The sequence below is a fragment of the Ambystoma mexicanum genome, chromosome 1q (assembly GCF_040938575.1).
Source record: "Ambystoma mexicanum isolate Mex_15411 chromosome 1q, UKY_AmexF1_1, whole genome shotgun sequence".
Lineage (NCBI taxonomy): Eukaryota > Metazoa > Chordata > Amphibia > Caudata > Ambystomatidae > Ambystoma > Ambystoma mexicanum.
In genome coordinates, this window is record NC_090922.1 from 47,912,470 (window position 1) to 47,932,334 (window position 19,865).

The 19,865-nt window shown below is 45.1% G+C and overlaps 1 protein-coding gene across 1 annotated transcript in view; it reads left to right on the forward strand.

Annotated features, from left to right (window-relative positions):
* The window catches only part of DHX38 (DEAH-box helicase 38), a 2,105,687-nt gene that overhangs the window by 1,513,893 nt on the left and 571,929 nt on the right, over positions 1-19,865 (forward strand). Inside the window, exon 22 of the mRNA XM_069635507.1 lies at positions 15,354-15,509. Within this exon, the coding sequence (XP_069491608.1) occupies positions 15,354-15,509 (156 nt within the window). The remainder of the gene's footprint in view (positions 1-15,353; positions 15,510-19,865) is intronic.

The following is a 19,865-nucleotide window of genomic DNA, read 5'->3' on the forward strand; positions in this document are numbered from 1 at the left end:
CATCCACACCTTTATCAAGCATTACTCCCTGGATATGATCCATGGTCAGGATATGGCCTTTGGTAAAGCAGTGCTTTATTCTGCCATCTGATTGGGTATTCTAAACTCTTTTCCATCCTCCATTCAATGATACTTCTTTGGGAATCTGTCAAAGTTGTGGAATATCTTATTTATTTATTCACATTTATAAAACTGCGCAGCAGCCCTTAGGCATTGTGGCGCTGTTACAGAGATACTTGCTGGTTACAGAGGATACATAAATCTTAGTGGTTACAAAGTATGCAGAAATAAACTTAGTTACATGATCTGGGTACAGGAACAAATCAGGGGAGGGTGGCCGGGAGGGCGGGGAGGGAGGCAAGAAGGGAGGCGGGCTGGTGGAGGCTAGTTGAACAAGGTGGTTTTAAGGGTTTTGCGAAAGGTGGATTGGGAGGGTTCAGCTCTGAGTGTGTTGGGGAGGGCATTCCATAGTTTGGGTGCTATGTGAAGAAAACTGGTGCCTCCTGCGTTTTCTCTCTTGATGGGGGGGGGGGGCGGAGTTGGCTGGCGTGGGGACGACTTTTGGGGCGTGTGAATGGGTGTCTGGTAATGGTATCTGCTAAGTAATAAGGGCGGTGAGATTGATGCTCTTGTGCGTTAGAGTGAGGATCTTGAAGTTTATCCCTTCCTTAACTGGGAGCCAGTGGGCGGCTCACCTGGCCTGAGTGATGTGGTCCCTCTTGGAGATGCCGAGGGCTGTGTGGAGCGCGTTGTTTTGTACTATTTGGAATCTGTGAAGATTTTGGTTTGAGGTGCCTGCAAGGAGAGCATTACAGTAGTCCAGTTTCACTCCTATCGTGGCCCGGGCGATGGAGAGGCAGTTTTGGGTGGTCAAACGATTTTATGGAATTTATACGTTTGGTGGTGTGGTCAGAGGCAATGGCGCTGACCTGACGAGTTATCGAGAGGGTCAAGTCAAGGTAGACTCCTAGGGTCTTTACGGCGGTGGAGACAGGAATGATTGAGTTGTCGATGGTAAAGTTATCATATTTTTGGTCGAGTTTGGATAGTATTTCCTTGGGTCCTTGGAGGATGATCTCGGTTTTGTCCCCATTTAAGCAGAGACCATTGGCTGCCATGCATGTTTGGATAGTAGTGTAGATTAGGAGGAGGACACAATCCATTCGAAGAACAAGTTACTTAACAACTGGTAACATTCCTTCGACTGGATGTTCCTCCAAAGTATTCCACATCACCCTCCCAGCCTACCGCTCTGAAGAATTTCCTATGCTATTGCAGCTTGCGTTCCCGCAAGGCTATGTGCACTCAAGCAGCAGTTGTGTACGAGCAGGTTACACGTTATGGAGGAAAAAACATAAACTGAGGCTACGGTTTAACCTCAGTTTGTTTCCTATTTATAACATCCGGTGACGTCACCCTCGACGAAGGCCTTCGAGGGACATCGACCCAGCGCCATCGACACAGGAAGCCCTCTGCCGAAAAAAATTCCGAAGCAGCACAGCTGTGGACATTTCATGTCAAAGATGCGGAATACGTTGGAGGAACATCCAGTTGAAAGAACGTTACCAGTTGGTAAGTAACTTGTTCAACTGCGCATATACAAGCCTCATTTTTGCGAGTAGCGGACCAAATTTGGTGGTTAGATATTTAATCCCTCCCTCTAGGGATATGGAGTTTACAGCTTCATATCCCAAGTAGGTCAGGGCGGATACTCGCTCCAGTGGCTCATCTCCCACTTGCCATTTCATTGTTTTTGGGTTTCTCCTTGTTGAGAATACACACACACACTCTAGATTTGGATCTGTTTACCTTAAGATTGTTCTCGACTGCGTATATGTGGATCAATGACAGTTTCCGTTGTATTCCCATGGGGGTAAGGTCAAATGGCAGTTCATCATCGGCAAAAGCTATCCAGTCAAGTGTTGCCGATCCTAATCTGACTGGATTAGTGCCCCCCCCCTCCCAGATCTCTGCTACCTCTGCCATGTACAGATTTACAGTGTAGGAGCCACAACGCATCCCTATCTTAGCCCCACGCATGTAGGAACAGGGTTCGTTGTGGCCCCTCCCCTGTCAAGCCTCACTCTCACCATGGTGTTTGTGTGTAACAGAGGCAGCTTTTTTTTTATCAGGGTAGCAGAAACCCCTGCTTGTTGTAGTTTTGCCCTTTGTTGCCATTATTCCCCTCGCAACACCCGCAGGTGACTTAGTTTCCGCACAAGCTTCATCTAGACTTAACGAAAGGCGCACACAAGATGCCATCAGTTCATGTTAATGGAATATTTCTTACATCTTAGTCTGCCCGGGATTTGCCACACAAGAGAAGAAAGTTGACTCGCTTATTATTTTGTAGCCACAAGTTCTGTGGTTAATAACGTTCATAATCATATGGAGTAATTCATGGAGACCAGCTGTAGGTGGTGGTGACATAAATTCAACTTACAGCAGCCGGACACTTGTGTGCTTTTAGTCTATTATCCTAATAAACCTAGTGTGCTGCAGTATACCGAAAATACTGCTGTGTCCTTTCAGAGCTGGGAGTGGGTGGGACACGTGAGTAGGCACGTGGAGGAAACCACTCGGAAAAGGAGACCAGCTGGCCAAACCGCAAACCTTATTTTTTTTTATTTTTATTAATGCTTTTGGCTAATAAAGTAAGCCTTTTGCATAAATTTCACAACACTAAATAGTTAAACTTTACATATAAAATCATCAGTACAAAAAATAAAATTAAGCAGTTAATATGCTACTTATTGATGCATATAAGAACATCAATACTTGCAATCATCGATCAATTCACTGCTATTAATACCCTATACTTTTTAAATATCTTTTGCATTAAATTATTAAAATTAATAAGGGCTTCCATTCAAATTCCTGTCACTTTACCCATTATTAACTGTGATGTGTGTCAGAGGCTATTCTATTCATAAGTCATGCCACCATTTAGCCTTTTGGAGAGTTTGGTTCAGTTCAATGCCTTAGTAATATGCATTGTATACTCTCCCAGACATGCATTGCTGCAGCAGTAATCACAAGGGATTCTGCTGCTACAATCGTTGACCAAAACGGATCTGTTACAATGCTGCCTGGCCGTGTGCAAAAACGCTCATATCCTTTAAGATAAAGGTCAGTTGCCTTCTCACATGCAGTCAAAATATCCCATCTGGATTCTAATGACTTAACACACAAACAACATAACCTTTTTTCACGAGGAGTATTCTGCCACGCACCAATATACTCCGTAAGCGGCAGAATATTTGAACGCAGATACATTATGAAGTGTCTTAAAGTACAAGTACATGCCTTAATCAAGTATCTGTGAGGTTTAAGATATTGAAAGCTTTGTTTGACATACTCTACATAACATCGTTTTTCTCAAGTGGCTACATAGATCTCTGGCCCATTCCTTTCATGTGCTTTAATTTATGTAAGTAATAGCCAATATTAACTGCCTCTTCCAAGGGTAGTTTAATGTTCTCCAGATGGGCTTGCACAGAATCGGCCATTTCGGAATATGCACTGTTACCCCTCCGATAATGAGCGTGTAGGTTAAACATCTAGTATATCATCCTCCTCATGTTTATTTCAGATATGCATAAACCATCCATAAAAACAATACAAATATATACCAATTGTAACACAAAACATATAATCGTGCAAACCTCATCAAGATTAGCCCCTAGGAAAATGCAGATACAATTTGTTAAATAATGTACATAAAACTAATTGTAAAGTAGAATACCCAAGAGTCGTTTCCTGAAAGTGCAATTTTCAAGTATGTATGGACTAGCCCACACATGGTGAATCTACCCATAAGAGATACATTAGGGTAGGCTGATACTGTGCAAATCCCAATTCCTTTAATGGAGGTCGTACAAGCTGTCAATATTTCTGTGCCTTCTCTTTCCATTCTCACAGACTCATATAAGCAAGCCGCGCATCTGTTTATCCTTCCCCGAGAGAGCATACTACTGGGAGGGTACAAATGCGAGGTGGTGTTGGCCCTCAGCTGTTTCTTAATGTGGGACAGCAATGAGAACTTGCCTCCCACCTCCCTCCCTCCATACCTATCATGAAGATGATCAATTCTTGGGTAAGAGACACTTTATTGTTGCCCTATAACCTGAGCCAGTGCAGTACTGGCTGCAGGGAGACCACCTCCCCAATTGGTGTACAAGCAGGGGTGTTGCTAGGTCTGGAAAAGATCTGTGGCTACGCTAATATCACGACTGTCGGGACTCTGTGTTAGGTAGCCTTTTGGTTGTAGCCCCTAAGATTCTATCCGGGGGTTACAACCAAAAGACCTGGGCTATAACCCCTTAAGCCCCCCCTAGCAACGCCTCTGCGTACAAGCCAATTCCATGTGTACTCTGAAGTTCGGAGCCGATGCTGGCAGCCCCAGCAGATTCTTGAGGAATTGATTCTCCAGGTTCTGAACCGCATTAACGTTTGAATACCTCCACAGTTCCATCCCAAACCTGGCAACCAACACTGCTTTGCCCTTATACAGTTGCAGCAATGGAACAATTGGTTTAGCTCTAAACATGGACATGGCTCTGGACACCCCGCTCAGGGCATGCTTGAACTGCAGGGCCTGTCTGGTTATATGGGCTGTAGGGCCAAAGTTAGCAAAGACTCTGACCCCCAAATAATCATAGGTTTTGACCCTGGTGAAAACACTGTTCCTGCAGTACGTAGCCCTGAAGTTAATCCTACGCCTCCCCTTCCAACAAGCCATCATTGCTGACTTTGCTGCATTTACCACCAAGTCCAACCCTCCATAAAGTCGGCGTATTCCGAAATAAGGGCCTGCAGAGCTCTGGGTGTGCGGGCCAACAGGACAGAATCATCTGCGTACACTAGGACCGGTAAGGGCCGGCGACCCCAATTTGGTACGTCTGGAGAAGATTTTAGGAGTCGGTTATATAGGCCATTTATATATAGGCAAAAGAGTAGGTGTTGCCAAAACACATCCCTGGCGTACCCCCAATTCCACTGGGAAAAAACCTGTACAGTGCCCATTTGTGCCACTCCGGACACATGCTTGCGTGGAGCCATGCAACCTGGCCAGATGATTTACCAAGGGGCCGGACAATTTATGTACCTGAGCATGTCCCACCCGTAACTTGGCACGATTAACTTTGTGGAAGGCCATGCTCTGATCCATGGATGCCAGGTAGATTGGCTCTTCTTTCAAATCAAGTGAGTGTGCCTTTACCAGATAGGTTAAGTGCCTGCTCAGCTGTGCCAGCCTTGGCCGAAATCTTAACTGGACCCGCGAGAGGACCCTACTGTTAACAACCCAATCCTCTGGTCGGCCCAAAAAGGCACAACCTAGTATCTTGTACAGAGAATCCAAGAGATATGGGTCTGTACGAAGCTGGGGTAGCCCGGGATCCCTTCTTGTATATTGGCTGAATAACCTCCATGGACCATGACGGTGGGATGGCCCCACCCGCACATATTGCATTAAACCCTTGTGTTAGTACTGATGCCGAGTGGTCTGGGGCCATAATGAACAAAACACCCGGGACATTGTCTGGGCCCGGAGCTCTATTACAGTGCTGGCAACCATTAGCCTTTATTATTTCAATTTACAGAGAACACAATACTTGCTCCGGTGCCGATCCCTTCACTGCATCCCTGGCACTTGCCCTTCATCGCCCCCACTCCCCACACTAAAAAAAAGGCTGCGAAATGGTCCACCCAAGCCTTATCTGATACATTATTAATCAGCGTATCCATCTTAAATGTATAATAGGGACCCCTCTGGGTGATCTCCCAGAACAGTTTAGAGTCATTATCCCTTGCGGCGGTTATAGGTCAAAGGTTCGAATCAAATGGTTCGAAATACAATAGTTTAGAATCAAAAGGACAGAAAAAAAAGGTTTGAATTTTTTTACATTTTTTGGGGGTTGGGGGCCCCCCTCAGCCCCTGTTTTTGTGGTAAAAACCACGTTTTTTTTAACTAAACGGAAACCCAAAAAAATATATATAATTTAAAAAAAAATCGAACCTTTTGTGTTCGATCCTATTGACTCTCAGCTTTTGTATTCGATCCTTTAACTGGACACCCCTTGCGGCTACCACCCAAGCTTCCAATGCTTTTTCCTCAATTTCCCTTTTTCTGGTGGCCAAAGTTTTCTTGTAATGGGATCAAGCACCTATGATTTCAATTTTGGGAGTTCCATTACTACTCAGGGCAAGTAGATTCTTCCTGGCTCTGGTACACTCAGAGTCAAACCACCCGGGGAAAATGATCGCCACAGATGTTATCTAGCACCCCAAACCCTTTTATGAGTCCCTAGTGCTCAACTGGTGAACAAAAATAGATTGTTGAGCTACCCATTGCGGAGGAGAAAGTGATTGACAGAAGTGTCCCCACCCAATCGCCCATTTGCTGTCTGCAGTCCCCACTCATGAATGTAGTGCCAAAGGCGCAGCACTTCCACACGGAGCCTGGTATCCATCATGACGGGGGGGGGAATCCCTGTCACAGCATCTTCAGTATTGTCATACAAATTGTCTACCGGCCCACCTCCCAATCTCACATTGAAGTCTCCTCCCAATGCCAGACACACATTACCCATAGAGAGCCCGATGGATAGCTCCTCCTGGACATTGGCCAACTCCCAGACAGATTTTCCCATGCCCTGTGTGGGGACTACTGTAGAAATTGACTACTAAATGGTCCACCTGGCCTGGTCTGAAAATGTTGACCGCCAATATATATGGCACCGGGTTTGTCAATGTCACCTGCACACTCTCCAGGTGGTATTAACCAGAGTGCATAGCCCACCATAGCTTCTCCCTTGCTTGTTCCTCTCTGCCAACCTCTAGTAAGAAACAAAACCATCAACACTAACCTCCTCCTGGCACCATGTTTCTTGGAGCAATTCGACATCTACTTCACTAAGTGTGATCTGTGTCCCTGAACAGGCCAGGCTACGTCTTATTCCGGCCACATTCCAAGACAATAATTGCAGATTAACCCCCTCCTCTCCCACATTAGGGGGACCCAAAGTGGCACGTGGTACCATCCCATGCGACTGTTCCAGGGCCACCCTGAGGGACTGGCATCATTCGATGTCGTCCATGTCGGTCAGACAGGCACATTTTATTTGCTGGAACTGCAGAAGTGATGTTGGCACCACCCTCCATGTGTAGTAGTTATGTAGGAAAATTCAATTATTTTTGGATGGTGTTTTCCAGAGAATTGATTTGGTCTTAGGCCTATCCCTTCTAAGAGACCCACTTGTTGGCGTATTGGGCTTACTTCCTTCTAATATTGTATTATCCAGTGGAAAACATTTCTGGGCATACAGGGCATTATTGGTTGCCAAAAGACACATCCTGAATTACTGGGAAAGTGATGCTGCCCCTTGTGTTGATTGGCTGCTGAGTTTATTGCTTCTCTCCAAAAAGGAGAAAGTGACTTTTCATGTTAAAGATCAAAATCATAAATATGAAAACATCTGGGGGAGTATTTAGTGAACTTTATGCTTAACTGTCTCCAAATGTGGCTTAAGGTTTACTTAATTTGACCCCTCATTAACATGTGTGTTAATGTTTTTTTTACCATGACGGGTTGAGTATAATTTGAAAGAAAGACAGGCAAATTGATTCCGGGCAAGCACAGAGTCCTATACGCAACCCTCCAGACCAGTCACGCCCTGCGACCAAGACCATCTATGAGGTGAACCTCTTGGAAGGGAGTCTGACATGGGCCTGGAGCACTTTTGAGCAGGCACAGCCCATGTCCCTGGGTACTGCCCGCCATTCTCCCTGTGTGGGAGTAGAAAACATTTAGCAGGACCAACCATGCCCTTCGATTATGGCTAGGGGTGCCCAGGTTAGACTCTACCAGGTACCTGGTCACGTACATTTTTAAAGGTTACCACCACACAGTCCCCGGCTATTGATTTGGCCATGGAGCCCACCCACGGTACTCTACTAGCCATGAGGAGCAGGCGAGAGTGTATAGTCATCCTGAATATTTGAGTTCACTCACTGAGCTGATTTATTAATCGGGGCCCGCAGTCTTCAGTACACCCAGTTCCCAGGATTGCTATGTTCAATATTACACCCACCAGTGGTAGAGCCTCTGGGGGTAGCTGGAGAGGTTGACGCTTTAAGTCCTCCTTGTCCTGTACCGACAATGGCGCTCCTCTTATTATGGCTGCCCCACATTGCGTGCCTAGGGGTCTCAATCGCGGGTGTAAAGACATGGGTCGTTCTGACATCGGGGGAGCATATGCTGGCTTCGACGATGGTTGGAAGGAGCATGTATTTCAACGGGAACTACTAGTTCCTGACTTGTGACCTTCTCCTCACTTCCCCCATACCTCTTCCTGGGTTAGCAGACTGCCCAACGGGTAAGTCTGCCACTCCCTGACAAGCCCCTTTCTCTAGTTGGTCATGGTCCAAGCATTGTCTAATCTGGGTGCTTAGTACTTAGTACCTCAACCTCTTTTTTTCACGGACTTCACCTGACCATCTAAAATCAGCAAGGTATTCATAATGCCGTTTTAAAATTCGTAAGAAAATGTATTAGGGGTAGCAACAATTCATTATTTGGTTCCTCGGGTCCCCAACCTTCTAGGTGTACTCTGAATCGAGTCCCAATCAGTGAGAGATATCATTGCCCTTTTGAGCAACATTAAGCGGGTCAGCCTGGTTATGGACACCCAATACAGGAGATACAGAAGGGGTTGCTGATACTGCATCCAGGCCAAGCATTGGGCTTGAGGGCGACAATGGGCATGGACCTTCTCTCGGCCTGAGTACTGGTCCAGGTATCTCTCGAGTACCTGGTGAGACAGATATACGCAGGGTGGCCCGCCTCCCTGTGGAGGAGATTGCCAGCTCTGCCACCCTGATCTGCTCATCCAGTCGTATGACTTTTTGTAGCTAAAGGTCCATGTCCCCTCACCCCCTTGGAACTCCAACACCCCGGGTACACCCTCTGTTAGTGCCATAATACTCTCCAGAAGAGGGAATTTTTCCTTTTCCTTGGTTTTCCTAACTTTCTTCGGACCCTGAGTTGCCAAATGGCTTGTCGCTTTTCGTTTCACCATTATTAGCGCCCCCTAGGCCACAATCATGCAGTTGCTCTTCTCTATCGGTCCTGTGGCAAACTTGATTTACCATAGGTCGGTCAGTAAGCCTCTGGGGAAACTCCTGGTCAGTCCATAGTAGGCCAGTAAAGTGTCCAAATGGAAGAGAAGCGAAAGAGTAATAAGACACCGTAATGACAGATAAGAAATTAGGAAGTTCTAGTAATAAAATGTACCCAGTTGATTCAATACCCAGACCAAATCGGTATCCGTGTCGGTATCTGCCAATATATGTCTGGGGTACACTCGACTGGCTGCCATAGTCAGTCTCCCCGCCCCCTGACAGGTTAGTAGAATTTGATTTTTTACCTACGGCCGTGGATCAGATTCCCCTTCGCCTTCCCAAATTTCAGGTTTAGACAATAAAGTATAAATTGAATTAGTGATCAATACAAAAGTGATTTAAATGTATTTTTATTTAAAGAATTAGTTGAGCCAAATGAGTTGAAAGATGATGATGATGTTGAGTAAAATCAATAATAAAAGTTAAAATGTCTCTACCAAATGACCCAGCTCCAAAGTCCACAAACATTTTATCACAGTCCACCAGGCCACAATAGCCAGCTAACTACACTGCGTGAGAGCAAGCTTGCAGCCCTCATGGGCCCCGGGTGGCAAATTAGCCAGTTGTTGTTGCCAGAATGGAGGAATTGGCCACCAGATAAGTGCTCCACCTCATCGCTTCTCTTTCTCTGTTACTTGGAAAAGCTTGGAGGAGCTTTTGGCTTTTTGCTCAGAGCTTGGAACAGTTTACGCAGGCAATAGTACACTGGAAGGCAGGGAACGCCCGACAGCTTAAGGAGCTGCCCTAGTTTGTCTCCACCCACCTCTCCCCTGCCCTACCCCAGACTGAAATTGGCAATTGCTTTTCTAGTTATGAAGTCCAATATCAAAAGTGATTTTGCCACACCATAGTACGCCCAGCAAGATCAGGTCACGAATAATTTAGAGGTAAACCAGAAGTTTGGACCACTTAGATTATGGGGCGTAATATAAGAGCTCAGGTAATGTTACATGCTCTGTGCCCCCGCCAAGGTCCTATCCCTCACCTCGTAGTCACTTTGTCCTTCAGTGGCACACACTCACGGACAGCGCAGACAGCATTGCCCTCAACGCTGGCGGGCTCATGCCGCAAGGGTGCTCTGGGGGTAGTTTTAACCCCTCCTCTTCCTCACAATGTTTGGGCAGAGCCTGGGTCCTGGCTCAATGACACGAGCAGCGGGACAGCACGGACAGCGTCGCCCTCAACGCCAGCGGGCTCATGCCGTAAGGGTGCTCTGGGGGTGGTTTTAACCCCTCCTCTTCCTCACTCGGTTTGGGGGCGGATCCTGGGTCAATGAGCAGCAGGACAGCAGACAGCGTCTCCCACAACACCCGCAGGCTCAGAGTATATATCTGGAGGATCCATTGTGGTTCTAACTTTATTTATTTTTAGAAATAACTTGCTACAGGTCAAATTTCGAATGGCGTGAAGGGACGTAGTTCCAAGATCCTTTTTCATAGCAGCCACAGGAACTGACGTCGGTAAAGCCCACAAGTGACCAGATTATTTTTCTCTCTAATTTATCTACCCAGCCCACATGCTTTTCAGGAATAGTTTCTAAACCATATAAATAAAAGGAACAATTGCTTTAGAATACACTTCAATAAGTCCCTCTATAGAATTTCCACCCACCCTTTTAATAAATCCACTCAATCTCAGCCATTGTTGCACCGCTTTAGCTTTAATATAGGCATATTATTCGGCGGATGTAGGTGCACTATAGAACGGTAAGCCAAGGTAAACATAAGTATTGACCAACTCCACTCTAGTTCCTTTAATATGCCATTTGAAGCTGACAGGGGAATGACCTTAGCCCCGAAATATGCATGACCTTGGTCTTTGCATAAATGATTTTCAATCGGTTAACTTCCGCAAACTAAGCCAAGATATCAATGGCTCTTTGCAAGCTAAGAGGTGTGCGTTCAAGTAAAACCGTATCATCGGCATAAGTAATCCATGGCACTGCAACCCCACCAATTCACGGCGGTAATGTCTGGATTGCACTTAAGTTCTCCCCCATGTCTGCCACATAGAGGTTGAATAACAGGGGCACAAGAACGCACCACTGGTTCAAACTTCTAGTAGGCATGGAGGAAGAATGTCCCCCTCTTGTGAGAGTCGAACTGTGACAGTTGTGTCAGTGTAAAGGGCATTTATAAAATAAAGTAGATGTTCATCAATGCCCTATCTTTCCAGTTTGGTCCATAGAATCAAATGCTGTCGTATAGTCAACAAAGCATTCGAAGAGGTCTTCATCTGATGCATTTAACACATCAGCTGTTAACATGCGCAGTGTCCAAATAGCCTGTATAGTCGAATAGCCCGTCCTAAATCCTAACTGGTGGGGTTTAAGAAATTGTTGATCACTAATCCACTTATTCAGCAATTGTAATAGTATTGTTGCAAAACCTTTGCTGCTTGTAGCTAACATAGATAATCTGTATTTGTTGGGATCTGTGCGGGAGTCATGTTTATGTATCGGGACCATTATTGAGTTAAGCTATCTCCGACAGAGCACTCCTACAGTGCATATTTTAAGGTACATTTTGTGCAACACTCTGGTCCAAAATTGAGGATTAGACCTCAGTACGACATTGGCTAAGCCATCCGGTCCAGGGGCCCTGGATGGTTTTAACCGTGCCAATATATCTGAAATATCAATTTCAGTATTCTGTACCGGAACTCCCATACATGGATTCATGTTTCAGATTACATTGATCCCAATATAAACCCTTTACATGTGCCTTCCAATCTTCTTCCGCTATGGCACAGATTTCCTTAAGGCCGTTGAGGCCACATAAGTTCAATAAAGATACCAGAATTTCTAAGTCATCTGTCCGAATCATTCCATATACCATTTTCCAGTTACCGACTCGAGACTGGATTTATGGCTATGTAACCAATTCTTAGATTTGGAACACACAGACCCAATGTTTTGTTCATGATAGTTCGGGTTCTTATTTTTCTTAATGGCCGTAACATTTTTACATAGCTGATCCTTTTCAATGTGGATTTAATAATAAAACATTGAGGGATTGTCCTTACCTTGTACTGTCCTCTTACCTACCATATAAAGTCCAGTCTTTATTAGCGCATATAGTTCCCCCAAGTCTCCTTTACAATGATTAAGTTCTTCCGGGGGGGGCAAGCTATCTGCGCAATATACTCATTAGCCCTTTTTAAATTGGCCTCTGTCCACACAATTCTATTGTCCTGAGCAGTAACTGACGCTTTACCTAGTTTAACCTTCTGAAGATGGACTTGAAATGTAACTTTCAGCATTGCTTGATCACTAAATGGTGTAAGTACAACTTCATGATTCAATTTTTTACATTGTTGTATATCAGTAACAAATATACAATCCAGGCATGAAACACTGCTCCCATTGGTCCATGTAACAACATCCTGCATAGCGTCATTCTTACTAGGCAGCAAGGGTACAAGGTTAAATTCAAATGATGCTTCCAACCCCCTCAGGCCCTTCTGAATGAATACTCGCGAGTGTTCTGATAACTGGCTCCATTGGTCATCGGTTATCACTTCACTTTCCAAATATGTACATTGTGCATTAAAGTCACCAGCTATCATTATGCACCCCTTAGGGTTCTTTAGCTTCCACGTGTACAGTAACTCTATCACCCGTTTCAACAATGCGTTGGTGTGCGTTCCATCTGGAGGATCATTTACGTTCAGTATTAAAGTGCGACAGTACCTATCAAGAAAGTTCTTAATTTCAACTGCTAGGCCATTCTCACAATGTTGGCACACATACTATAGCCGACTGCCTCATAACCATGCCAGAGGCCTATAAATAGGCCGCCCTTGGTGCTCCCCATCCGAGCTCTGATTGCTGGTTGTGCAAATATTTAAAGTCGTCAGCCAATTCTCTTGGAGAAACAATATATCAGTCATCGTCAGAGTAGCATAGCCTGTTAATTGTGAGTTTAACAATCTAAATCCAATCGTATTCCATGATGGAATAGGGCACGAAATAATCTGTGCCACAGGTCAATACAATGGTTCATCTACATGTGAATCCCAGAACACATTAGACTGAGCTCACTGAGCCGATATAAATTCTGGTGCTTGATTACCCAACCTCTTCTTTTTTTTTTTTTATGCAGACCGGTTTAGTTAATTTACCTTCCATGGTATACAAAGGGGACTTGTATCGCTCCTCATTAAATGGGCCATAGTGGATTTGCATACAATAGCCAATGGTGTTAAATTTGTTAGCAAATGACATAAGCCGTTAAACAACCATGAAACTAACAAACTTTACCACCACCCAATTAGATTGTCTATAGAAAGTGGGTAATTCTAGCCTTGTCTATAGAAAGTGGGTAATTCTAGCCTTTCAATATCTTGAGGCATCATAATAGATAGCGCTTCAAATTGCTGGAATAATAGCATCAGCTTTCCTCTGTTTTAAAATGGGCAATGCTAGTAGGCTCAATTCTACTTACTCTTCACAACAGAGTGATTTTGGAATGAGGACGCGAGTTACATACTCCAGATAGTGCAGGAGACACAACGTTACCGCTATGCAATGCGGTCACTTGCACTCATCGGGTCGTCTGTGCTTTTTACTTTATGCCCTGCAGAGTACGTGTGCTGCTTCGCCAGTCCTTCGCCCTTAGAGACACTGTAACCGCCTTCAGTCATCCACAAGCCTTCAGTGCGGGTCACAGCTCGCTGCTCTCCCATTCACATTTTGGCCCAGATAGCAGGCTAATCGGGGTCGGCCAAGGTACACAGCCACCGCCACCACCCAAGAGTCAGTCAGGAGCCTGGTGTTCCTTATGGAGCCGGCGATTCACCACTGGTTCACTTCAGCTGACTACTGTGAACAGCCCGCTACAGCTAGCGCTCATGTCCCCAGGCTTAATGAGTCTTCTCTCACCATGCTCCGCCTCTTCTGCCTCTGTCTCAGCTCGCACAGGGTGAACAGCAAACCTTATTGGTTTTGCCAATGCTTGCTTCATTCAGCCTGTGGTCTGTGCTGCATTAGCATTGTAGCTATTGTACTGTTGATTACTTGTATAAACAATGTTTTTTCAGAGTTTTCTTTACCAGTTCTATTTCCCCAACAAATCCCACGGTATATAAAGTGTCTTAGTGGCTATCTTATCATTTTACAATATCCCAATCAGCATCTCACTTTATGAAGGCACCTCAAAGTGCTAAATATTTCATAGAAATGATATAAATGAGGAAAACGTAGGAAGCTGAACTGTAGACAAAACCATATTTGCGAGTTAAGTGGCCCAAAGAGAAAAGTGAATTTTTGCATGGCTATCAGTTCTGGAATCGAGTGTTTCTTAAGCAAGTGGCTCAAAGTAATCGCACCTTGCCTGAGGAATATTGATGAGAACCTTTGAAAGATGGAATTCTATCTTTTAGCAGCACATGTTCAGTTTGCCTTGTGTCCCCCCCGTCTCCCACCAGATGAGCACACCACTGCATGTCAATATTAAGAAGGCATCTGCCCCACTGCCTGGTGTGGTTTAATGGAGGAATAGAAATAACGGGAGGTATGTTTTGGAGGATTCCTTTGTGTCAGAGTTTTCAAGACTATATGGGTACTGACATATCCACCTCATTGCAATACCAAAGCATTTTTGATGCATTTCGTGGTTGGTGTGTGGATTATCTACGTGAACCAAAACCTTTTGCATTTTTACAAGATATTTGTTTCATACTGCAGGACAGGTTTATAGTGCTCACTTGGCTCGAGGGCAGTTTACACAAAGGCTGCAATGTCAGCTGCGTTTAAATGACCAGTGGCAAATTGGTTTTTGCCCCATTGTGGCCACGCCAAAATGGTTCTGCGGGCAAAAGCCTCGCTCCACAACATGGCGTATCGGTCATGTGACCCTCTAGATAATCCTTCACCATGTTGGCTTAAGTCCAAAACACTTGTAGACCCAAATGAGAAACCAAGGAAAAGCTAGAAGATCCAGAAAGACTATTACTGGTAGTTGACAACATTGAGTCATCAAAGATGTGTATATATGGCAGACAAATGTATACCATTGGCAATTTCTTTGTTTTCCTATGAAATATCCAGATTTTGCCTGCTGCACAGCTTTCACTGTGCCCCAGCTGGTCAGCATTAGCTGAAATGTTCATGCTATATACAGTGTTACAGGTGGCATTACCTGTGTGTTCTAATGTCTTCTACTACACAGGGCCGCGAGGAAGAAAGTGATCAAATAAGGGAGAAGTTTGCCATCCCAGAAAGTGATCACCTGACCTATCTGAATGTATACTTACAATGGAAGAACAACAACTACTCAACCATCTGGTGCAATGAGCATTTCATTCATGCAAAGGCCATGAGGAAGGTAAATGATTTGTAGGCACTAATGCATGTGGGAGAGCAGAGTGGTGACTAAGGTTGGCTGGGTAATGTATTCACAAGTATGGTAACTAGAGATAGGTCTTTGAGAAAAATGTAGAGGGTCAGTTATTCAGTGTTTGTTCTAAACTCTGGAACTGTGGCCTCCTAATCTTGGTTTGTTGTCTGGAACTGGTCCACTAATCTTTTTCATTTATTTTTTCAGAATAATTACTGGTTTTGGGATGTTCATGCAAAGCTTTACTCAACATACTTCTCCTGATAACGAGGTCAAGTAGTTAGGCTGAGATTTAGTAGCTGAAAGGTTTTGTGCAAAGGGCAGTAAATCAACACAGGAGCTTGACAGGCAATAGAATGTCCATACAGGCAAGTACAAAGGTACTTTTATTTAACAGACATGCGTTAAGTAAAGAAACTAGAAGTTAAATAAAAGCGCCATGTACATAATGTTCTCCAAGTGGATCACATACTCCACTTGAGAATGTACAGTTTAAGTACAATTCTACCAATACACTATACACATCTTATGTAGGCCTTCTTTCAACAATGTCCAAGTTGGGTAACCCAAATCATATTCCTCGAAACATACTGTTAGACAAAATTCAATTTTTGGAGTGGTTGTTGTCCCTTTTTATGGACCCTCTAAATTTCTGGCTTTTTCCTGTTGGGTTTTCTAGATCGTTGGACTTTTTTTTGTGGTCTGCTGGACTTCTACTGAAGTCTCAACTATTTTTGATGTGCTGTCCTATCGTGCTTTTTAAACGCCGCATTTTGGTTTCATGGTCATTCTCTCCACAGTTGCGTTGTGGAGTAGGCTAGTGGAAGCTGTTATTTGATTTTGACCTCTTCAGAGGTGCAAGCAGATGTACTAGTCCAATATACCTTATTAGTAGCCAGTGGAGAACTAAAGTATTTTTATGTCCTGTTTTTGGCCATTTTGGTTTTTTAGCTCAACACTTTGTCTTGGGAAATGAAGGGGAAAGCCTAAAATGGCAATCATGCACTCAAGTGGTCATTCTATTGTGGTTTGGACTGGTTTAGACTATTCCCTATCCTCAGACAGGCACTTGCATGCCCTGTGTGGGTGGACCTGAAAGATTAGTGGATCTTGAAACCAGCCTCTCTGGCAGGCCATTAAAGCCTTTTTTAGGTGACCTAGTTTATGATGGAATGGCTGACTTGGACCAGCCCATGAATGTTTAGGTTTATCTAGAGGAGACTGTGATCCTGCGATCAATTTAGTTGTATCTTTCTTGGAAGGCTGCAGGATTTGCTTGTCTGCTGGAAGATTTCAGTGTCAAAGTTGATGCATTTTGAGATCCAAGTGTAGCCGTACTGGCTGGGCTTGTCTTATCTGAACTAGGTTACATTTCTGGCTGCTTGAAATGCTTATTAGGATTTTCTATACCTCCCTCTTGGTGGGTTTCATTTGCTGGAATGGAATTTCTGGGCTGTTTTACTGAAGTCTTCCAATTTCACTGCATTGATCAACTGCCTTGCTGTAGTACGCTGCTGTTGTCCAGAAGGGTATTGGGGCCTGAATACTTCACCTTCCTTGTTTGTTGGGGCCATCCTGTGTCGCCTCCCTCTTTGTAGTTTTCTTGGGTCCATGATCTGCTGCCTGGTTGCCCTTCTTTGTCCTCTGAACTGTAAGCACGTGGTTGGCTGGGTCCCTCTGTCTTCTAGTATCCATCTCTTCTCCACCATAGCTTCACCTTCTGGCTGGTGGGTTGCATGCTTGGGAAGACAAACCATTCTTTTTGGCTGCATGGTTTGCTGTGGTTCTGGATTCAAGTTCTTGGGTGAGTGTATCCTCTTAACTACACCTGTAAAGGAGCTGTACTCACTGGGCTGTTTAAGCTGAACAGTGTTGTCAGTGCCCACAATCGGGAGTACTTACCACTGAGCCATTTGTTGGTTGGTTTTAAGGAAGATTTTCGTTTTGCACCTTTCCTTCCATAGCGTCCTATGGAATCCCATTCTTTTTGCTTGTTTTTATCTCTGTCCTGATATTGTGGAGGTCAGTAAAGCTTTCTGCTTTACTTCCCTTACCTGTTTTGCTCATTCTTGTAGGGAAACTAACTAGCCCCTATAACGATCAATACTGAGAGACTGTTTCGCTTTATGAATTGTTGTATTTATACGATTGCACATATCACCCTACAGTAAAGTGGAGTTAGGTTACTTTGTGTCCTTGTAACCTTTTATATAATGGCTTTTCGATTCCTTTGACAATGTACCTAAGACCAGAAGTGGCAGCTGTTTTATTCTTTTTTGTAACTATTTTAAAAAAAATGATTTTCTCATGCAGTTTTGCATTTACTGCAAATAGCTGCTAAAGGTGGCTAGCACCCTAAAAAGGCAATTTTTCACTTGTTCTTTGGCCATTTGGCCTTCTTCCTGCCGACTTGGTTCAGGAAATGCTGTGGCTTTTGCGGGCAGGGGGACTGTGTGTGTGTGTTTTTGAGCCAGAGGAGAGGGCTAGCACTGTCTAGTTCCCATCCACATCAACTGGCGCCCAAAAGTCTGCTGCTGTCCGGATGCTATGACCAGTGGTTGCCCATTATTGGACAACCGCTGCATGTTTGAATGGTGCAGATCCTTTTCTGTGGGCATGGGCTTGCTCCCATCTTGATTCTAGGATAAAAGATGACTCCTGCAACTGTTGATCAGATCATCTTGGATCCATGACTTCTACCAAGAGAAGCACGCTGACGACCCGCGGATGACCAGCATATATTCCAGTGATTGGCCCTGTGAGAACCTGACTCCTCTGCCTGATCTCAAAAGACCCTTGTCTGTGCTTCGACCCTTGGACCTGTGGGAACAACCCGTCTCGACCCATGCTCAAAGATCTGTGACTTGGGGGGGGGGGGGGGGGAGGGGCGGGGGTGGGAGGGGGACGGGTGGGAGGGGGGCGGGCATTAGCAGTGCCCCAGCAGACCACACAGTGGACTACCAGCTATATCCTGGATTTCCTTGCTGCAGCAGTTGTTTCGGGCATATCCATGGAACTTTGCAGATCTTCGGCTCATGTCACAAGTAGTCTGTCCCCACAATTTCAGCCATTCACTGAAAGGGAAGCTGTGCTGGGGCTGCTTCTGTGTTCACCGCTGTACTTTTACCTGTCGCCATCTGAACATGGTGAACTTTTTTGGAACAATCCTTCAATCCTATGAGGTGTCCTGAGGGGCTCTGCACTGCAAACGTGTTTATCTTTATTTGTATAGGGTCTTTTTCTGGACTCTGACTGGAACCATTTGCTGGGCAACATGGCCATCTTCCGACACAGAAAGTGACCTTTGCACCTGCAACCCGTGGGCCTACCTCACCCGACCCAAGCACAGAAGATTGTGTCCCCAGCAGATTCTGGAAGACTTGCAGTGGTCTCTGGAAGAATCTGAGTGAGGGGTAAGTTAACATACTTGTTTCTCCCACTCCACCCTCCACAGGGTAACATTGGTGGTAAAGTCCTTTTCCCTAACTCCCACTGGCCTTGCCTCTGGTCGTCAAACCTGGGCTAAAGATCCTTTCTAGGTCATACCTGCGGTATAGGCTAGAGTGGGCTAACTGCCCATCTTGGGGTAACTTGCCACCACCAATCCACTGAATACCTTACCAGAAGAAGCTTTATATTGGAATTTGTGACTTTTGAGCACAAGCCCCATACCATCTTTGTGTTGGACCCAATATGATGGGGTGAAGATATACTTGTACTTACTCTATTCCTACCTAATTTCCCTGCATCAGAGTACTTGCCTGTTGAACACAGATAGCTAATTCACATACAACTTTTATTCTCCTATTGGTGAATGTGTATATATGTTATATGGTTTTGATTGACAGTACCTAACCTGTGATTTGTATTTGCTTAGTGTATAATGTGAGAAACCTGAAGGTGTCTCCCTAGCTAGTCCCCGGGGATCTGTCATCCATGTGGCCAGGACACTGCCATCGCTATTGGATCCAGTTCCTGGGGGAGGACTAGTGAGGGAAGGCCCTCGGGGGGGGGGGGGGGGGGGGGATTGGACACCGACGGGTGAGACGCTGTATACCCCTTGCTTTGCCACCTTTTTCACCTCCTCTCACGTAGGACATTCCAACCCACTCCCCCCTCCTCCGACCCCCTTTTCCAACACAAACACTATCGCACCACACAAAGGACAACGGACTAACACCCGAGCCGTTTACCTGACATGTCCCAATACAAGTGTCAGGCAATTGATCAGAATGGCACACACCTGATGGCCCTTTTTCTTCCCCACAGGGATAAAAGGTGGAGCCAGAGAGCACAGTACAAGCACAGCAGACAGCGCGATGAGATGGCTAATCGGGCGCGGCA